Here is a 14889-nt window from a genome sequence, read left to right on the forward strand (position 1 = left end):
AGACATCAGAGATGTGAGGGGAGAAGGAGAGAGCAGAGTCAAAGATGACCCTGAGGTTTTTAGCCTTGCAGGTGGGAGCAGGAAGAGGCCCTGAGAGGCCGGCCAAAGAGCTGCAGGGAAGGAGGGAGTGGGTGTGCCAATGAGTAGAATCTCAGCCTTACTGGCATTAAGGCAGAGGTCGTTGGCGGCACACCACTCCTGGATGGCAGACAGACAGTCAGAAATGAGGGAAGGAGAGGAGGAGGCCGAGGGTAGCCTGAAAATGAGCTGGGTATCATCCGCATACCACTGAAAGTTGGGACAGAGAGCAGCGATGCAGTGGGCAAAGAGTGCCAGGTATTGGTTGAACAGCCACGGAGAGAGGTTAGATCCCTGAGGGACACCACAGGTAGAGAAAAAGATGTCGGAGAGGAAGGACCCCAGTTGGAGCTGGGAGGGTCGGTTGGAGAGGAAAGAAGTCAGCCACGCCAGAGCCTGACCAGTGATGTCCAGGTTATCACGGAGACGGTTGAGCAGGTTGGCATGGTTGACAGTGTCAAAGGCAGAAGAGAGGTCAAGCAAAATTAGAACGCACAGGGTATTAGAGTCAAGGTTGGTGAGCAGATCTTCACGGATGCTCAGAAGAGCAGTTTCCGTGCTTCTGGTAGCTCTGAAGCCAGACTGACGGTCATGAAGACAACCAACAGATTCAGTGTGGAGATTGAGCTGGGAGATGGCCAGTTTCCCCAGGAGCTTGCCCAGGAAGGGAGTGATGGAGATTGGGCGATAGTTAGCCGGGCAGGAGGGGTCTGCAAAGGGTTTCTTTAGAAGATGGTGCACAAGGGAGTGCTTCAGGGGTCAGGGAAGACTCCAGTGGCGAAGGAGTGGTTGCAGAAATCGGAGGAGCCAGGGAGTCGATGTGGTCCTTGGTAGTTTTGGAGGAACAATCGTGAACCTGTTTCGACGAGACGTTCATAGATCGGACTTGTCTAGAAACCTTGTCTGCAGAGAAAAGGGGAAAGGCCAAGAATGAGGGAGGAGGGAGGAGGAGTGGCTGAGGAAGGGCCAGAGGAAGAGCAGGGAGTAGGTTAGGCCAACATTAATGAACAAATCCTGGGATCCCTAACAACAATCTCCTGTATGCGTGAGGTCATAACTAGAGTGCTTTGAAAAAAGGAAAGGGAAAGGTTGAAAACTTGTGATACTAAGTCCCACCCATCTTCCTGTCTATTGTTGATCAAAGAGTCTCTCTGTGGTTCCTTATTCGAGTGCCAGGTCGCCCTTGAAGTTGCAGCTGACCAGACTCTCTGGCTCCTGCAAACCACATTCTCATACCTTATGAATGGGGTCCCCCTACTGCGGGGGGCCTACTGTAATCTGAAGCCCCTCACATTACAGTTCACTGTCATTGATACTGAGTGTGTGAGCTGACTTCAGGTTGACACAGTTTCATATGAAAGGTTGTTGGGATTCCTGCCTCCTTTGTTAACCTCTACAGCCAGACACTATGTGAGTCTGTTTGAAGTGCACTCTATTAGTATGTTAATCGCCATTGCAAGTCCTAATAAAAGAGTAGGGACGATCCATGGAGGCATTGTTAGTTAATCAGGCTGGCCATGGCAGGGGAAGGTTGATCCTCCCACTTCCTGGAGATGACATGGTGATATGATATGATTATTTATAAAGCGCTTAATACCCAGAGGTTTTTGAGCGCGGACCCCGGGATCGAACCTGTGGTGCTCCATGTTGTCTTGCTTCCAAGGCAAGCACGTTGCCCCTGAGTTACCCTCCGGAGACAGTGAACTCCGGGCTGTCCCATTCCAACTAAATATGACAGGGCGGACTGTACCTGTAGGCTGTGTCCACCCAGAGTATATGGGTCTATGTGTTTGTTGTGGTGTGAGCATAGGAAAGTGTCTGTGGATTAATAACATCCATTTTCCTAAGGTTGGTCTACCATCATTTCATTTAATTACAAATTTCAAACAGCTCATGCAATGCACGCCCACCATGCGGATGGTCGAATTCCTCACACTGAGTGCAGGTGCTCAATGTCCCTCTTGCATGGCAGTGCTCGTTTAATCATACATAAACCAATAGATTGGGCAAACCACCTAAGAGAGTACTTGTTGTGTTCAGTTCATCACAAGATGTCAAGGGAATGTGTCATTTTTAATTGCATGTCATCAACAACTTATATAAAGGTTATATAACGGTTGCTGCACTGCTTGAGTGGCACTGAGGCTCGAGAGATCGCCTCAGACCTATGTGCTCATTTTGTTTACCAATATGGACAGCTTATTCTGCAACACCAGCGAACACTTGTGTCTGTTTTCCAACTCCTCTCCTCCATTGGAGGGCAACGGGAGCCTCTCACTGACTGCCATTGGCAATGGCCCTGTAATCCCATCCATTATCATCGTAGTCCTGCTCTCGGTCTCCAGTGTAACCGCAGTGCTGGGAAACACTCTGGTGATTGTGGCGTTTATAGTGGACAAACGGCTGAGAACCTACAGCTGCTATTACCTTCTTAATTTGGCCGTTTGTGATTTTTTTGTAGGTAAGGTAGTATGCATTATTTGTTGATTCTAACATCCGGGTGTTACTCTGTACCAACATTAAATATATATCTTTAGTAAATGAGTGACAGAATCTGTTCTTAGAATGCACAACTGAGTATAGGTCTTCTGTTATCCGCACAGGCCTGCAGTAAGATTTTAATAGGAGTTGACTGTATCTGATCACAGCAATCCTGTTAAGTACCCTTTTCAGATGGCCCTTTTGAAAACATGTGATACTAGTCATTAGGCCATGAATGTATTATTGAATTTTAAAGGAACACATCAGTAGTTATATGAAATGTATGCCAGTGGAATACCACTGTGCCAGGAATTGCTCTGTCCTAAAATTGGAATATTGCAAAAGCTCTTAATTTCCTGCGAGATTCAAGAAGGATGAACTACACTTTCACTGCGTAATTTAAATGCATAGTTGTCATGTTTTACACAAATCAATCGAGAGGCATTCGAGGTAAGAAAATTAAAGTCAGCTTTTATTAATATAATAATTATTATTATTTTTGTATTTATTGAGCGCGGACCTAGCTTTGAGTCCTGGCTTCTGGTGGTGCACTGTCTGCCAGAGATGCTGAGTTTCTCTGCGATATAGCTGAGTGACTTGAGGGCAACCAGTGGAGAAACTTTGCAGAAAATGTTGGGGGGGACAGGGGTGGGGTGGAGGGAGGGTGGATGGTGGCTCTTAAGGATTGTTTCAGCGAAATTGTTTGAAATAATTTGGCCGAATGGTAGATTTGACTGAATTCGGTCACCACCATTGGTTCGAAGCCAAAGATACCAAACATGAAGAGCTGAGGTTGCGGGGTTGTCCCACACTCGAAATGGTTGCTATTTTTGGCTTAGGTGGTTGCGGGGATGTCCCCCACTTCCTCAGCATTGGTGGCAGGGGACCCAACAAAAAAAGACGAAAAAGGGATCCTGCAGCATCAGATCTGACCCACGTTAGATGGATGGATCTGACGCTGCAGAGTACAGGAGAGGCGGCGGATGGAGAAAAGGTAGTTAGGGGGGGATATGTGGTTGTACTGGTGGTTTGAGGGGGCATGGGTTTGTTTTTTTGTACCGAGGTAAAAACGTATTCACAGTGAAAATGACTATGGTCAATTACGCAGTGATTTTGTACCTCGGTCAAACAACCAAAATCCCTGAAGGATAACACTAGACTACTACACCACAAGAGTCCATTGCTGACGCTCTGTTATAACTTTCATAAGACTGGTGGCCTATCTTTAAAATTCAATTGGGCCCTCACACATCTTCAGCCGACCTGCCATGCACCCAGTGACCCAACATAACATTCACAAACTTAATTCCAATAGAACATACAAACAATGCATTATTTATCATTCATTCAGACAAAACAGTCAACACATATGCTTCCATACACTCTGACTCACATACATATGCACCAGGCACCTCCATTGACATACACTGTGTGCACACAAGATTCATATGTACATATACAATAACACATGGATACAGTGGTGCAACGTCCATTGAGCAGACCAGACTTAATCACCCCTTTATCCCTGAAATGTTGGGCTAAATTGACTTGACCTAGCCCAACAATAAAGCCATGGCCGAAAGGAACAGATTCATTGGAATGTCAGAAATTCCCTTGATGTTTCCTTTCATTCAAAGGCAGAAGCTACTTGGTATCAATTTCTAAAAGTCATATATCTCCAAACCTGGGTTCTGTACCACACCTTTTATGTGTACGTGCTGATAGATTATTTCTACAAGATTCTGACAGATTCAAATGAAGGTATGTTTTCATGTGTTCAAATGGCTCCAAGCAGTGGAGTAACAAGCCAGGAGAGGCAAGGGGTGCGGGGGGCAAGCTTCCCCCCCCCCGTGACTCTTTAAAGAGCCAGTGTCTGGGAGGAAAATGTGTGCTGAGCAATTCCTGTTCAGCACGCTCATTGTCCTGGCAGCATTACACCTTACCCGTTCCGAATGGTAGAGGTGTCCTGCTGCCAGGACATTGTCCCAAGGAGCTCCGGCAGCAGAAGGTCCTCATGTTGCTCTGTATCAACAGAACATTACAATGTGAGCCATTAGGCACTGATGGGAGGGAGGTGGGTACTATTAGCAGGTACTTTTGTCCCTTTAGAAATGTGAATTGGTGGGAGTGATCTGAAGTGAGAAGGGTGCATAATGTTGCATGCATGTTGCATGAAATAATGACTATGGCTTTAAATCACAAGGGGGATTTGTTAGGCTCACATTTATCTACATGATGCTATTGTGGCTTTGCATCCTCAATACATTTCTATGACAATGTATATAGTGTATGGCTAGTTTACTATGAAAAGCTAGTTTATTATGTAATGTGGTTTGCTTCCAAGGCATTGCTATAAGTAATGATTTAAGCACATGAAATATAAAGCAAAACCTTAATAAATATATGCTCTGCTTTGAAATGCCGGGCAACGTCTAATGTTACACCGACCTAACCTCTTCGCACTCACGCACCTCCAGACAGAAACCAGCAAGCTGAATGAGCTTCCTAGTTCCTGTCTGTGTGTCGCACAAACACAAAGCCGGAAAACGATTCCCTGCATCGCGGCCCCTGGAAGTGCTGCTGCTAGCGTGGCAGCACAGGCGCCAGTCCCTGCAACACCCAGTTGAGCACCCTGGCTGCTGACATTGAGTCAGGCCAGCCAGGGTGAGGGACTGAGCCATGCATGGCATCCCAGCCCTGAATTTGTTGCAGCATGGCTGCCAGGCATCTCATCGTTATGTAATGAGACAGCGCAAGCCTTGCTGGGCACCCCAGCCGGGCTTGCGCTGTCCCAATTCCATAATTGATGATTTCAGCCCCCTTGCCCTTCCTCGAAAAGATGGGGGGGACAAAAGGGCATGCCACAGAAGTTGGGGGGAGCAAAAACCCCTGTCCCCCCTATAATTACGCCCATGAGGGCAACTGCATTATAGATGACTGCCTTATAGATGATGCAGCAATATTTCAGGGTGATACATGAATGCAGTGGGAGCCATTGACGGTCGATGGGGGCTGGGGTGATGTGGTCGTTTCTGCACAGACCCTTGATGAGGCGTGCGGCCATGTGTAGGACACTTCTCAGGGGCACAAGATAGTACAACGGGAGGTCTTTGAGGAGGGCATTGCACCCATCCAGGTGGGATAGGACCAGTACTCGAACAGTGATTCTAAAGGTGTTCGGAGGCAGCAAGGACTTGGCTTTCCACAGGAGGGAGAGCTGATACGAAGCTGTCCGAGTTTTCTTAGCCACGTCTTTCTTGAAGGAGGGGTGTTTGTCGATGTGGAACCCAAGGGACTGGGCGCAGGAGGTGAGCTTGGGTGTGCGTCTTATATTTATAGAATCTAGCAATTACACTGTATCCCCAAATAAAAAATGATACCATTTTCAAAATCAGGGTCTGCCTTGTGACCTTGTATAGCCTTTAATACGAACAAGGGACACTAATGTAACAATATGGACATGATTCACAAAGCATTTTTAAATGGGAAAATCACATTTAAAAATGCTTTGCGAATCATGTCCTATGTCCCTTCGATCTGTTTCTATCGCCCCACCCTCCTCCGCCTCATCGGTTAAATGACTTTTTACTCCTCGCTCATTCAAATTATAACAATCGCATTACGTCCAACAATATTTCTCTGACAGGTCATCTCATCTGGTTCAGTGGATGGACTCTATGATGCAGCCCCCGCCATGTAGTGGTCAACACTGGCTGAGTTAACAGCTATAAATATTGAACAAGCATGCAAGCTGCTCAGTACTGGGCTACTGTTAAAAGATGCCAACCCAAGCTATGTACATCACCGCTCCACTGCTCTCGAGCTAGGTCCATGCTTTAAACCATAAAATACATTAAAAAAAATAAATGAGAACATGTGTGTGTATACAATCAATTTGGATAATACACGAACATACATCAAATTAGGTTTTAAGAAAGGCAGGGAATGGCACACAAGCGGCCACGGTTTTACACAGGTATTTCCTGTCACTCGCCCAGAGCTGGTATCCTGAATGTACTTGAATAGAGACCCTGTATCATGCAAACAGCAATGTTACTTATCTTTGAAAACAATTACATTGTTCCCTAGGTGCGGTGCCAGTTAACCATGCCTTCAAATTGCATAATATTCACAAAACCTTAACCATTCACCGTCAATAGTCGCTTTCAAAGTGCATCGTGCTCATGAGGCCAGCAACTATCCACTGAATTCGGTAATGAGCAACGCAAACCTTTCCGTGCAACACTAAATGCATGAAGACATGTGAGTGGTCATACACATGGCACTGGTGCCTCACAGTTTGGCACTGAGTCCAGCCACATGTGCATTAACATCTCACCGACTGTCTAAAACTGAATACTTCAAAACACCTTCTTTTCATTTTTGAAGGACCAAGGAGACCCACATCATAATATATGAATGACTGGCCCTGTAAGCTGTGCAGGCGTCTGTAAAAAAAACTATGGAGCTCATGTTTCTATGGTGGAGAGGAGGGGTAGAATGCAACTTGCGGTTCCTCCGCCTTCCTTATTCACAGCCATATAAATGCCGGTGCAAATGCCGGGATCCCTATGGAGCCCCACGTCTTCATCTGCCAACACAAAGCAGGTACACTGCATAAAGATCCCTTGTACATGCTGCCTACCATGCGCGTTTACAATTAAATGCTGCATACCATGGGTGCACGTAAGGCAACAATTAATTGTAATTGTAAATGCTGCTGCCATGCAAGGATGTTAGGCAGAGTTTATTTATTTGCACTGCTGAGTGCACATGTGCCATACGCCATACGCATTTGCAATCCTCTGTGCAAATGACCAAAATGAGGTGGCGGGGAGACGCTTACATACATGTCTACAAATAACGTCTCCTTGCCACCAAATTCCACCCAGGAGAAAAATAGCTCATGTGTCATTGCTGTATGTAGAGTTGTAACCCATGTGGATTTAGTCCAGACTGACCCTATTTTAAGATCTGTGTTCGGTTGTCCGGTTTACAGTCAATACATTCTGATTTTATCTTGCCTGTGGGTCAGCAGTCTGAGATTAAAGACTCAGAAGCCAGTGGAGTAGCAACAGTAGTGGTTTCTGTGGTTTCAAGGTATGTGCCAGATTGCCAGGCTGCCAATTGCATTTTAATTCTGTGAAGCTCCACGGAGCTGTGATTTATGACTCTTTTGTTAAAAAGGGGCTTCCCACTAGGCAGCAATCGTGGAAGAACCTCGTGAAGCATCTCGCTTGTCCACTTGGAGAGTCTGCTCCTTTTCTCCTGTGCCGTGTTGGGACTCTGTTGGACCTGTGTCCTGCTGTGCTGTTGCTTTTACAGCAACTCTGAGGTGACTTATACCACATGCTTTAACATGAACTTTGCTCTACTTAAAAGTGTATTTTGTCATAGGTAAAAAAAAAGCAACGTTCTACTAATACGTGCGGGCTTGTGCACACTCGTGGAAGCAACTTATGAAGCATCTTGCTTGACCGCTTAGCCGCGAAGGCGCGGATTAGCGGGATACTATTAATTACAACTCTAGTATATTTTGCCTAATGCTTCTTTTTCTTGCAGGTGGGTAGAGGCTACATTGATTAAAGCACATGACATTGTCTAGCTATAGACTTAAAATGTGCATGCCAGAAACATCGTACAAAACAACTGCAATGCTTACCCCAGGTGGAACTCATAGAGCCCACAAGTCCATTATATTCACCCCTGTTCCTGTTGCCAAACCTGTTTGTACTCTTGGCTGCCCTGTGAATTCCCAGGTTGCGCGCTCTGTGGCGCTCCGTGGGTGGATTCCAAGATTTGGCCAGCACAATATCGCGTCCAGGTTTGGTGAGCGAGCTCTTTTGCACAAAAAATGGACTCACAGTAAATCGTGTTCTGTGAGCTCCTTCCCTCTCCATGGTACGCTTTCTGTTCAAACATTTTTGCATTCTGCTGATAGCGAGGTGACAGTCCAACTATCTACTCCAAAAGCTGATGCAATGTTAAATCTGTCTTCAGTCAAGCAGCTTCAGAAATGTCTATCTTTGCAAGTCAGTGCGAATCACCGATTTCAATTTGCAGTGACATGCAGTCAGCGAATTCAAACCACTCTTCAACACTGTCAGCTCGTTCTAATTCTTTATCTTATGTACATCCAACTCTGCAGCTAAGAAGCTGCCCTGAAACTCCAGCAGTGTCTAAGTTGAATCCCACCATGATTTAATTAACGCTTGCAGCCATCAATACTTCTTTGCTGGGGTTATTCAGACTCTTTGAATCCTTAGAGGCTAAAGTGTCGTCGCCATCACCTCACCTTGAGCCACTTGCGATTGGAATAACTACAGCATGTAAAGATATGCCATTGCTAGTTGATCTTCTTGTACAGAAGGCAGGAGTATTGAATCAGGATACAGAAGATAAAGATTTGCTAGCTGCGGACTCTTCAATCATTCCACTTCTCCCCAGAATTCCTCACATTATTCGGCCGGTAGGAGAACCCATCATTGTCGTTCGTGATGAACAAATAAATATGTCCTGGGCCAGTGTTGAATTAGTAGAGAAGGACCCAAGAGTTCTCTCAAAATCACATGTAATGCATAACGACCTAGTGAGACAACCCCAAATGGCGGCTGGTGCCATTTCTAAAAAGACAGCAACGGGTCATTTAAAAAAAATCGAAGTAATTTGAAAAATACAAGAAATGGTTTGTCCACGTTTTTTCGTGCACTGACGGTTCCCACAAAAAACCACACCAATAAGTCAATGCAAATGGTGCCGTTGGTGTCTGCTGCAATTTGCACAGGCACCACTTCAGATTCACGGCCCTCGCCAAACATCTTGCCAGTCCTAGTAACGACTAACCTTAAATCAATAGATTATGCACCACTGAATGCGTTAGTCAATGCACTTGAACAGTCAGCACACAAAGATTTGGATTTTAAATATGCTAGGGATGTTCAATCAGTCCCCCAGTTAGTAGTGATTAACCCAAAGCCATTGCAGGATCAGGGTGTTGCTTTCTCAATTGAGAATATCAAAAAAGCCATAGACACCTTTTTGGACAGTAGGTTACCACAAATGCTGTCTAACTTGCCACCACCAATAATTCAATCCAATTCCAAACTGGATAACAGGATGGTAAGTTATTCTGCTGAAGTGGTTAACCTATCAAATGCAGCTGATGAGAGAGCTGTGCAAGGAAGTGATTTGTTAGTTCCTGTAATAAATTCCTATGTTGAAGATAAGACCCATTTGGTACAAGATCAAATGATTATAGAGAGCTACATCATTCCAAATCGGATTCCACCCAATCTATAATGAATAAATTGGGTCACTTGAAGATATGACCGTTGGTCTGTTTTGTTGTCCTCATCCTCTATTTCAATGCAAATTGCTATTACTGGTTTTTTAAATGCACTAGAGCTTGACAAAGTTCTCTGATCTGACTACCTAGAGATTAAGCAGTTAGCTTTGTTTTTTTGCAACAACAAAAAAAGTGGGATGATGTCATAACAGGGGTTTGAAATATTGTGTTAGAATCATATATGCATATTTTATGTTGACTCAGTTTTATTGGAAATGGTTGTAGGTTGTGAATTTTACTATCTTTTGAATTACATGTTTACCAGACCAGTAATGCCCCCTCCGAGGGTTCTATTGCTATTAGTACCCAGGCCGTTGTACCGGGGTACTAACCGCATTTTTTCTCCAGTTATAGAAATAGGCAGGAAACCATTAGGATACTCGAGAAAAAAATAAAATGGGCGCCATGTATAGTGGAGAAGGGACAGCACGTAGCTCCTTTTCTCTTTCCATGATGGCAATGAAAAAGATATTTTAAAAAGTAAACAATGAAAATGGGCACCATGAAATGTTGCGAAGGGACTTTAAACGTATTTAAATGTCTCCCTTTCCATGGTGGCCATTCGGACAAAGGGAAGGAACTTTGACGGACGCAGTGCACAGAACGACAGCAGGTACATTTGTGTCGGGCTGGTAACCATCATGTTGTGGGTCAATCAGACATTGATTGTAAAAAATAAACAGTGCATGGGACGTTATTTTACTATGCTAAACAACCAGTGTATGTTCTAAAGTGTATACAAATTACACAAGAGTTAGCAAATAGGTCCTATTACGTAAATCACACCGATGACAGGAAATTGTGCACAGGGCCAGCACTTTTCACACAACTGTCTGTCGAGTTTGCACCAGCATTATTACCAATCAGATATTGTGAAAATAAAATACACTATCCAACCAGTGTGCAAATTATATTTTGATGGTCTTCTGACCGTTTCTATAGATGTGACTTTTGTTTTTCATTCAGTCATGTCTTAAAATCATGCACACGCATTGGGAAGCAATGTTAGAGGAGATACACGTGACTACAAGGTCGGCTTAATAAAGTCCAGCTATGTGCCTGGAGCAGCCATCTTGAGCTGAATCAAGCATGCTCAGAGTCCATGAAGCACTTCTAAAAGGCAGCCGCAGTTCTTGGGAAAAGCACAGCACATTCAGCTGAAGGGTGAGAGCGCATGCCACTCTGTGAAATGTTACGCTGAAGGTAAAAGCTGGTCACTTCCTTGTCCCAACAGAGCGCATCTCTAATGCCTGGTTTCCTGTGTTATGTTATGTTAATTTGCATTTATATAGCGTCTCAAGGCGCTGGTAGGTTGAACGCCCTCGGGAACTGAAGTTCAAGTCAGTAGAGAGAATAGAGAGAGTCAAAGGTGCGTGTGAGCACCAAATATGTGTGCAGCTGGTGTGGCATTTGTGTGATAGCTGCTTCTTAGCGGTAGATATGGTGGTTGAGAGATCAAGAGTATGTGTTCGTTCTGGCAGGTTTTATCCAGACCGATTCTGGCTGCGTTTGGCCTGAGGAGAATGCCTAGGCTGGAGGGTGCGTAACCAGCAGTGTTTAGTGAGAGTGATGGGGAGTGTGAGGCAGATGATGCTATGAGAACAGCTATACCGAATGGTGTCATAGTATCGCTGTGGTCCAGTTAAGTGGTGGTGTAAGAAGAGAGTAAGCGTGGAGATGTGATATGGTGGTTTACCTTAGGTGTTTGAGATCGGGTCTACTCCAATAGTTTCATGTACTCACCCATTCCATGTACTCCGACTGTTCCGTGCATCACGACCGTTTCAAGCACTCAGAACCATTCCTTTCCATGCTCTTTCAAACGTACCATGCACTCTAGACCTTTCCATGTAAGTCGCGATTTTCTATGCACTCAAGTCCGTTCCATGCACTACAATCCATTCCATTCACTCCAGTCCGTTCCATTCACTCCATTCCGTTCGATGACTCCAATCGGTTCCATGTACTCCAATCCGTTCCATGCACTCAAATCTGTTCCATGCACTCAAATCTGTTCCATGCACACCAGTCCGTTCCATGCACACCAGTCTGTTCCATGCGCCCTACATCCGCTCCACTCTATTATCCGCTAACATAACCTACATCTGCACCACAACCTACATCCGCACCATGGTCTTATCTGTTCCATGCACTCATCCGCTCCAAGCCCCAATTCATTTTGTGCACTCATCCGCTCCACGCACACATCTGCTCTACGCACTCATCTGCTCTGCGCACTCGTCCACTCTACGCACTCGTCCACTCTATGCACTTGCCTGCTCTACGCACTCATACGCTCTGTGCAGCCATCTGCTCTGCACATTCATCCAATTCATACATTCTACGCACTCGCCCGCTCTACACACTCGCCCGCTCTACACATTCATCCGCTCCATGCATTCATCTGCTCTACGCTCTCATCGCTCTATGCACTCATCTTCTTTGCGGACCCATCCGCTCTACGCACTCATCCGCTCTACGCACTCATCCGCTCTACACACTCATCCGCTCTACACACTCATCCGCTCAGTGAACTTATCTGCTCTACGCACTTCATCCACTCCACCGACTTCATCCGCTCCACTCCTTCATTCATTCATCTTGCATTATTGGTTCTGCTCATGTCACTTGTCGTACGCACTCGATCCGTTCATTGCTCTCCATCAGTCCCATGCACTAGACCCATCTCATGTACTCAGACCGTCTATTCTGTACTTTCCATTTATACCATGCACTTAAACATTCCGTGCCATCTGTCTGTGTACTCATCGGTCTCTTATAATCATCTTTCTATCCTCTTCATTTTATTCATTTCCTCCATTTTGTTCTTTTTTTGTCCATTGCAATCATTACATCCATTTCACTAATTTCAAGCACATTACTGTATTCGCACAATTTTTTTCACTTCCCTGCTTTGATCTAGTTTACTCATTTTATTCTGTTTGTCTTTTAGTTTACATTAGAGGTTATTAGTTGTTGATTTCTTGCTTGGAACTTGATTATGAATTGTTATTTGTCTTATGGTTATTTAAGATCTAGAAGTTTGGGTTAGTTGAATTGTTGTTATCCACTTTGTTTGTCACGTCCACATTGTTCCTCTTATCCATTACATTTATTTGTCCATTTCCATAATTTCAGACACTTTACTGCTCTCGTACAACACATTCTTTTTGTCTACTTCGCTGGTTTGATCCTTTTTACTCGTTCTATTTTGTTTGTCCTTTTTAGCTAACCAATAGAGGTTAATTAGTTTTCAATTTTTCGCTTGGATCATGATGCTGCATTGCTATTTATGATCTTGTATTTGGTAAAGTCATTGAGATGCTGTTCTCCAGTTTGAGTTAGTTTGAGTTTGGGTTTGTTTTTAGGGGAAGAGCCAAGATTTCAGTAAATTGCAGAAAGACATGAGGTCTTCAGTGAGTCGGATGTGGGGTGGGAGTGCGTTCCACAGCGTGGGGGCCAATGTTGAGAAAGATGATCCGCCTAACCTGACTGAGTTTGTTTTAGGTATGACTAGGAGGCCGGCTGAGCTTGATCTTAGATTGCGAGGAGGGTGATAGGGTTTTAGTTTGTCTTGCAGATATTGAGGTCCAGTTTTATGCAGTGCTCAGTGAGAAATGCATAAGATTTTGATGGTCACACTCCAGGCAACCGGAAGCCAGTGCAGAGTTTTGAGGGCTGGGGAGATGTGGTCTCTCGGGCCAAGCGCTAGTAGCAACTTGGCTGTGGCGTTTTGTGCTCTTTGTAGTTTAGTCAGTTGGTATGCGTGGACTCCGAGGTAGAGGGGGTTAGCGTATTCCAGTCTTGATATAGCAATTGATTGCACAGCGGAGAGTTTGTTGGGAAAGGAGAGGTATGGAAAGATGCGCCTAAGAGTTTTAAGGTGGTAGTGGCAGGACGTTGAGATGTTTTTGACTTGGCACGAGAATGTTAGGTCGGAGTCTAGGGTACATCCAAGGTATTTTACTGAATTAGAGGGAGTCAGTGAGTTGCCCATGGCAGATGGCTAGGGTAGTGGGTGTGGAAGAAGTTCGCAGTTGCCACATACCATGATTTCGGTTTTAGAGGGGTTTAGCAAGAGGTGGTTTGTAGTCATCCAGAGCTCTATGTCGATGAGGCAGGAAGCAAGGTCAGGTTGGCAGTTGGGTTTTGAGTTCAGGAGTTTTAGGATTAGTTGAGTGTCATCAGCATAGTTGTAACACAGGATGTTGTGTGAACGAATAATTCGTGGGAGGATGGCCATGTAGCGACTGAACAGGAAGGCTGATAAGCAAGCTCCTTGTGGAACTCCTGTGTCGACTGTTCGGGCTTGGGAGGAATAGTTGGAGAGTAGGGTTATTTGGTACCTGTCTTTGAGGAACGATGCTATCCATTTGAGAGCGGTTCCACAAATTCCTAGAGAGTGGAGGCGGTCAAGGAGGATTGAGTGATTGATTGTGTCGAAGGCAGCGGATAAGTCAAGAAGGATTAAAACGGTGTAACCCGCAGAGTCTGCTGTGTTTTTAAGGCCATCCCAGATTGAGGTTAGGGTTGTTTCAGTTCCGTGTCGGGCTCTGAAAACTGATTGTGCAGGGTCTAGGAGATTGTTATCTTCGACAAAGGCATTTAGTTGGGAATAAGCGGTTTGGTCGATGAGTTTAGCAAGGAACCTGGTGTTTGAGATGGGGCGGTAGTTTTTGGGCTCGGGAGGGTCGAAGGAGTTTTTTTTTATTAGAGGTTTGACATGAACCTTTTGAATGCGTCGGGAAAAATTCCTGAGGCGAGGGAGTCATTTATGATGGATCTTGCATGTTCTCCTACGCAGGTAGATGCAAATATTTCTTTGAGAGTTGTTGCCGGGCAAGGGTCTAGCGGAGAGCCAGATTGTTTGTGGGCAGAGAGAAGTTTGAGAAATTAGTCGGGTGATATTGGACTGAAGGAGTCGAATGTTGGTTGGGTAGTGGTCGCAGGCTGTGAGTTGGCCGGTATGGGGGGTGGGTTGCCTG

The 14889-nt window shown here is 45.1% G+C and overlaps 1 protein-coding gene across 1 annotated transcript in view; it reads left to right on the forward strand.

Moving 5' to 3' along the window:
- Window positions 1-2268: 2268 nt before the first annotated feature.
- The window catches only part of LOC138498272 (histamine H3 receptor-like), a 412215-nt gene continuing 399594 nt past the window's right edge, over window positions 2269-14889 (forward strand). The window contains exon 1 of the mRNA XM_069622111.1: window positions 2269-2539. Coding sequence (XP_069478212.1) covers window positions 2269-2539 — 271 coding nt within the window. The remainder of the gene's footprint in view (window positions 2540-14889) is intronic.

Source organism: Ambystoma mexicanum, chromosome 5q (genome assembly GCF_040938575.1).
Source record: "Ambystoma mexicanum isolate Mex_15411 chromosome 5q, UKY_AmexF1_1, whole genome shotgun sequence".
Taxonomy (NCBI): Eukaryota; Metazoa; Chordata; class Amphibia; order Caudata; family Ambystomatidae; genus Ambystoma; species Ambystoma mexicanum.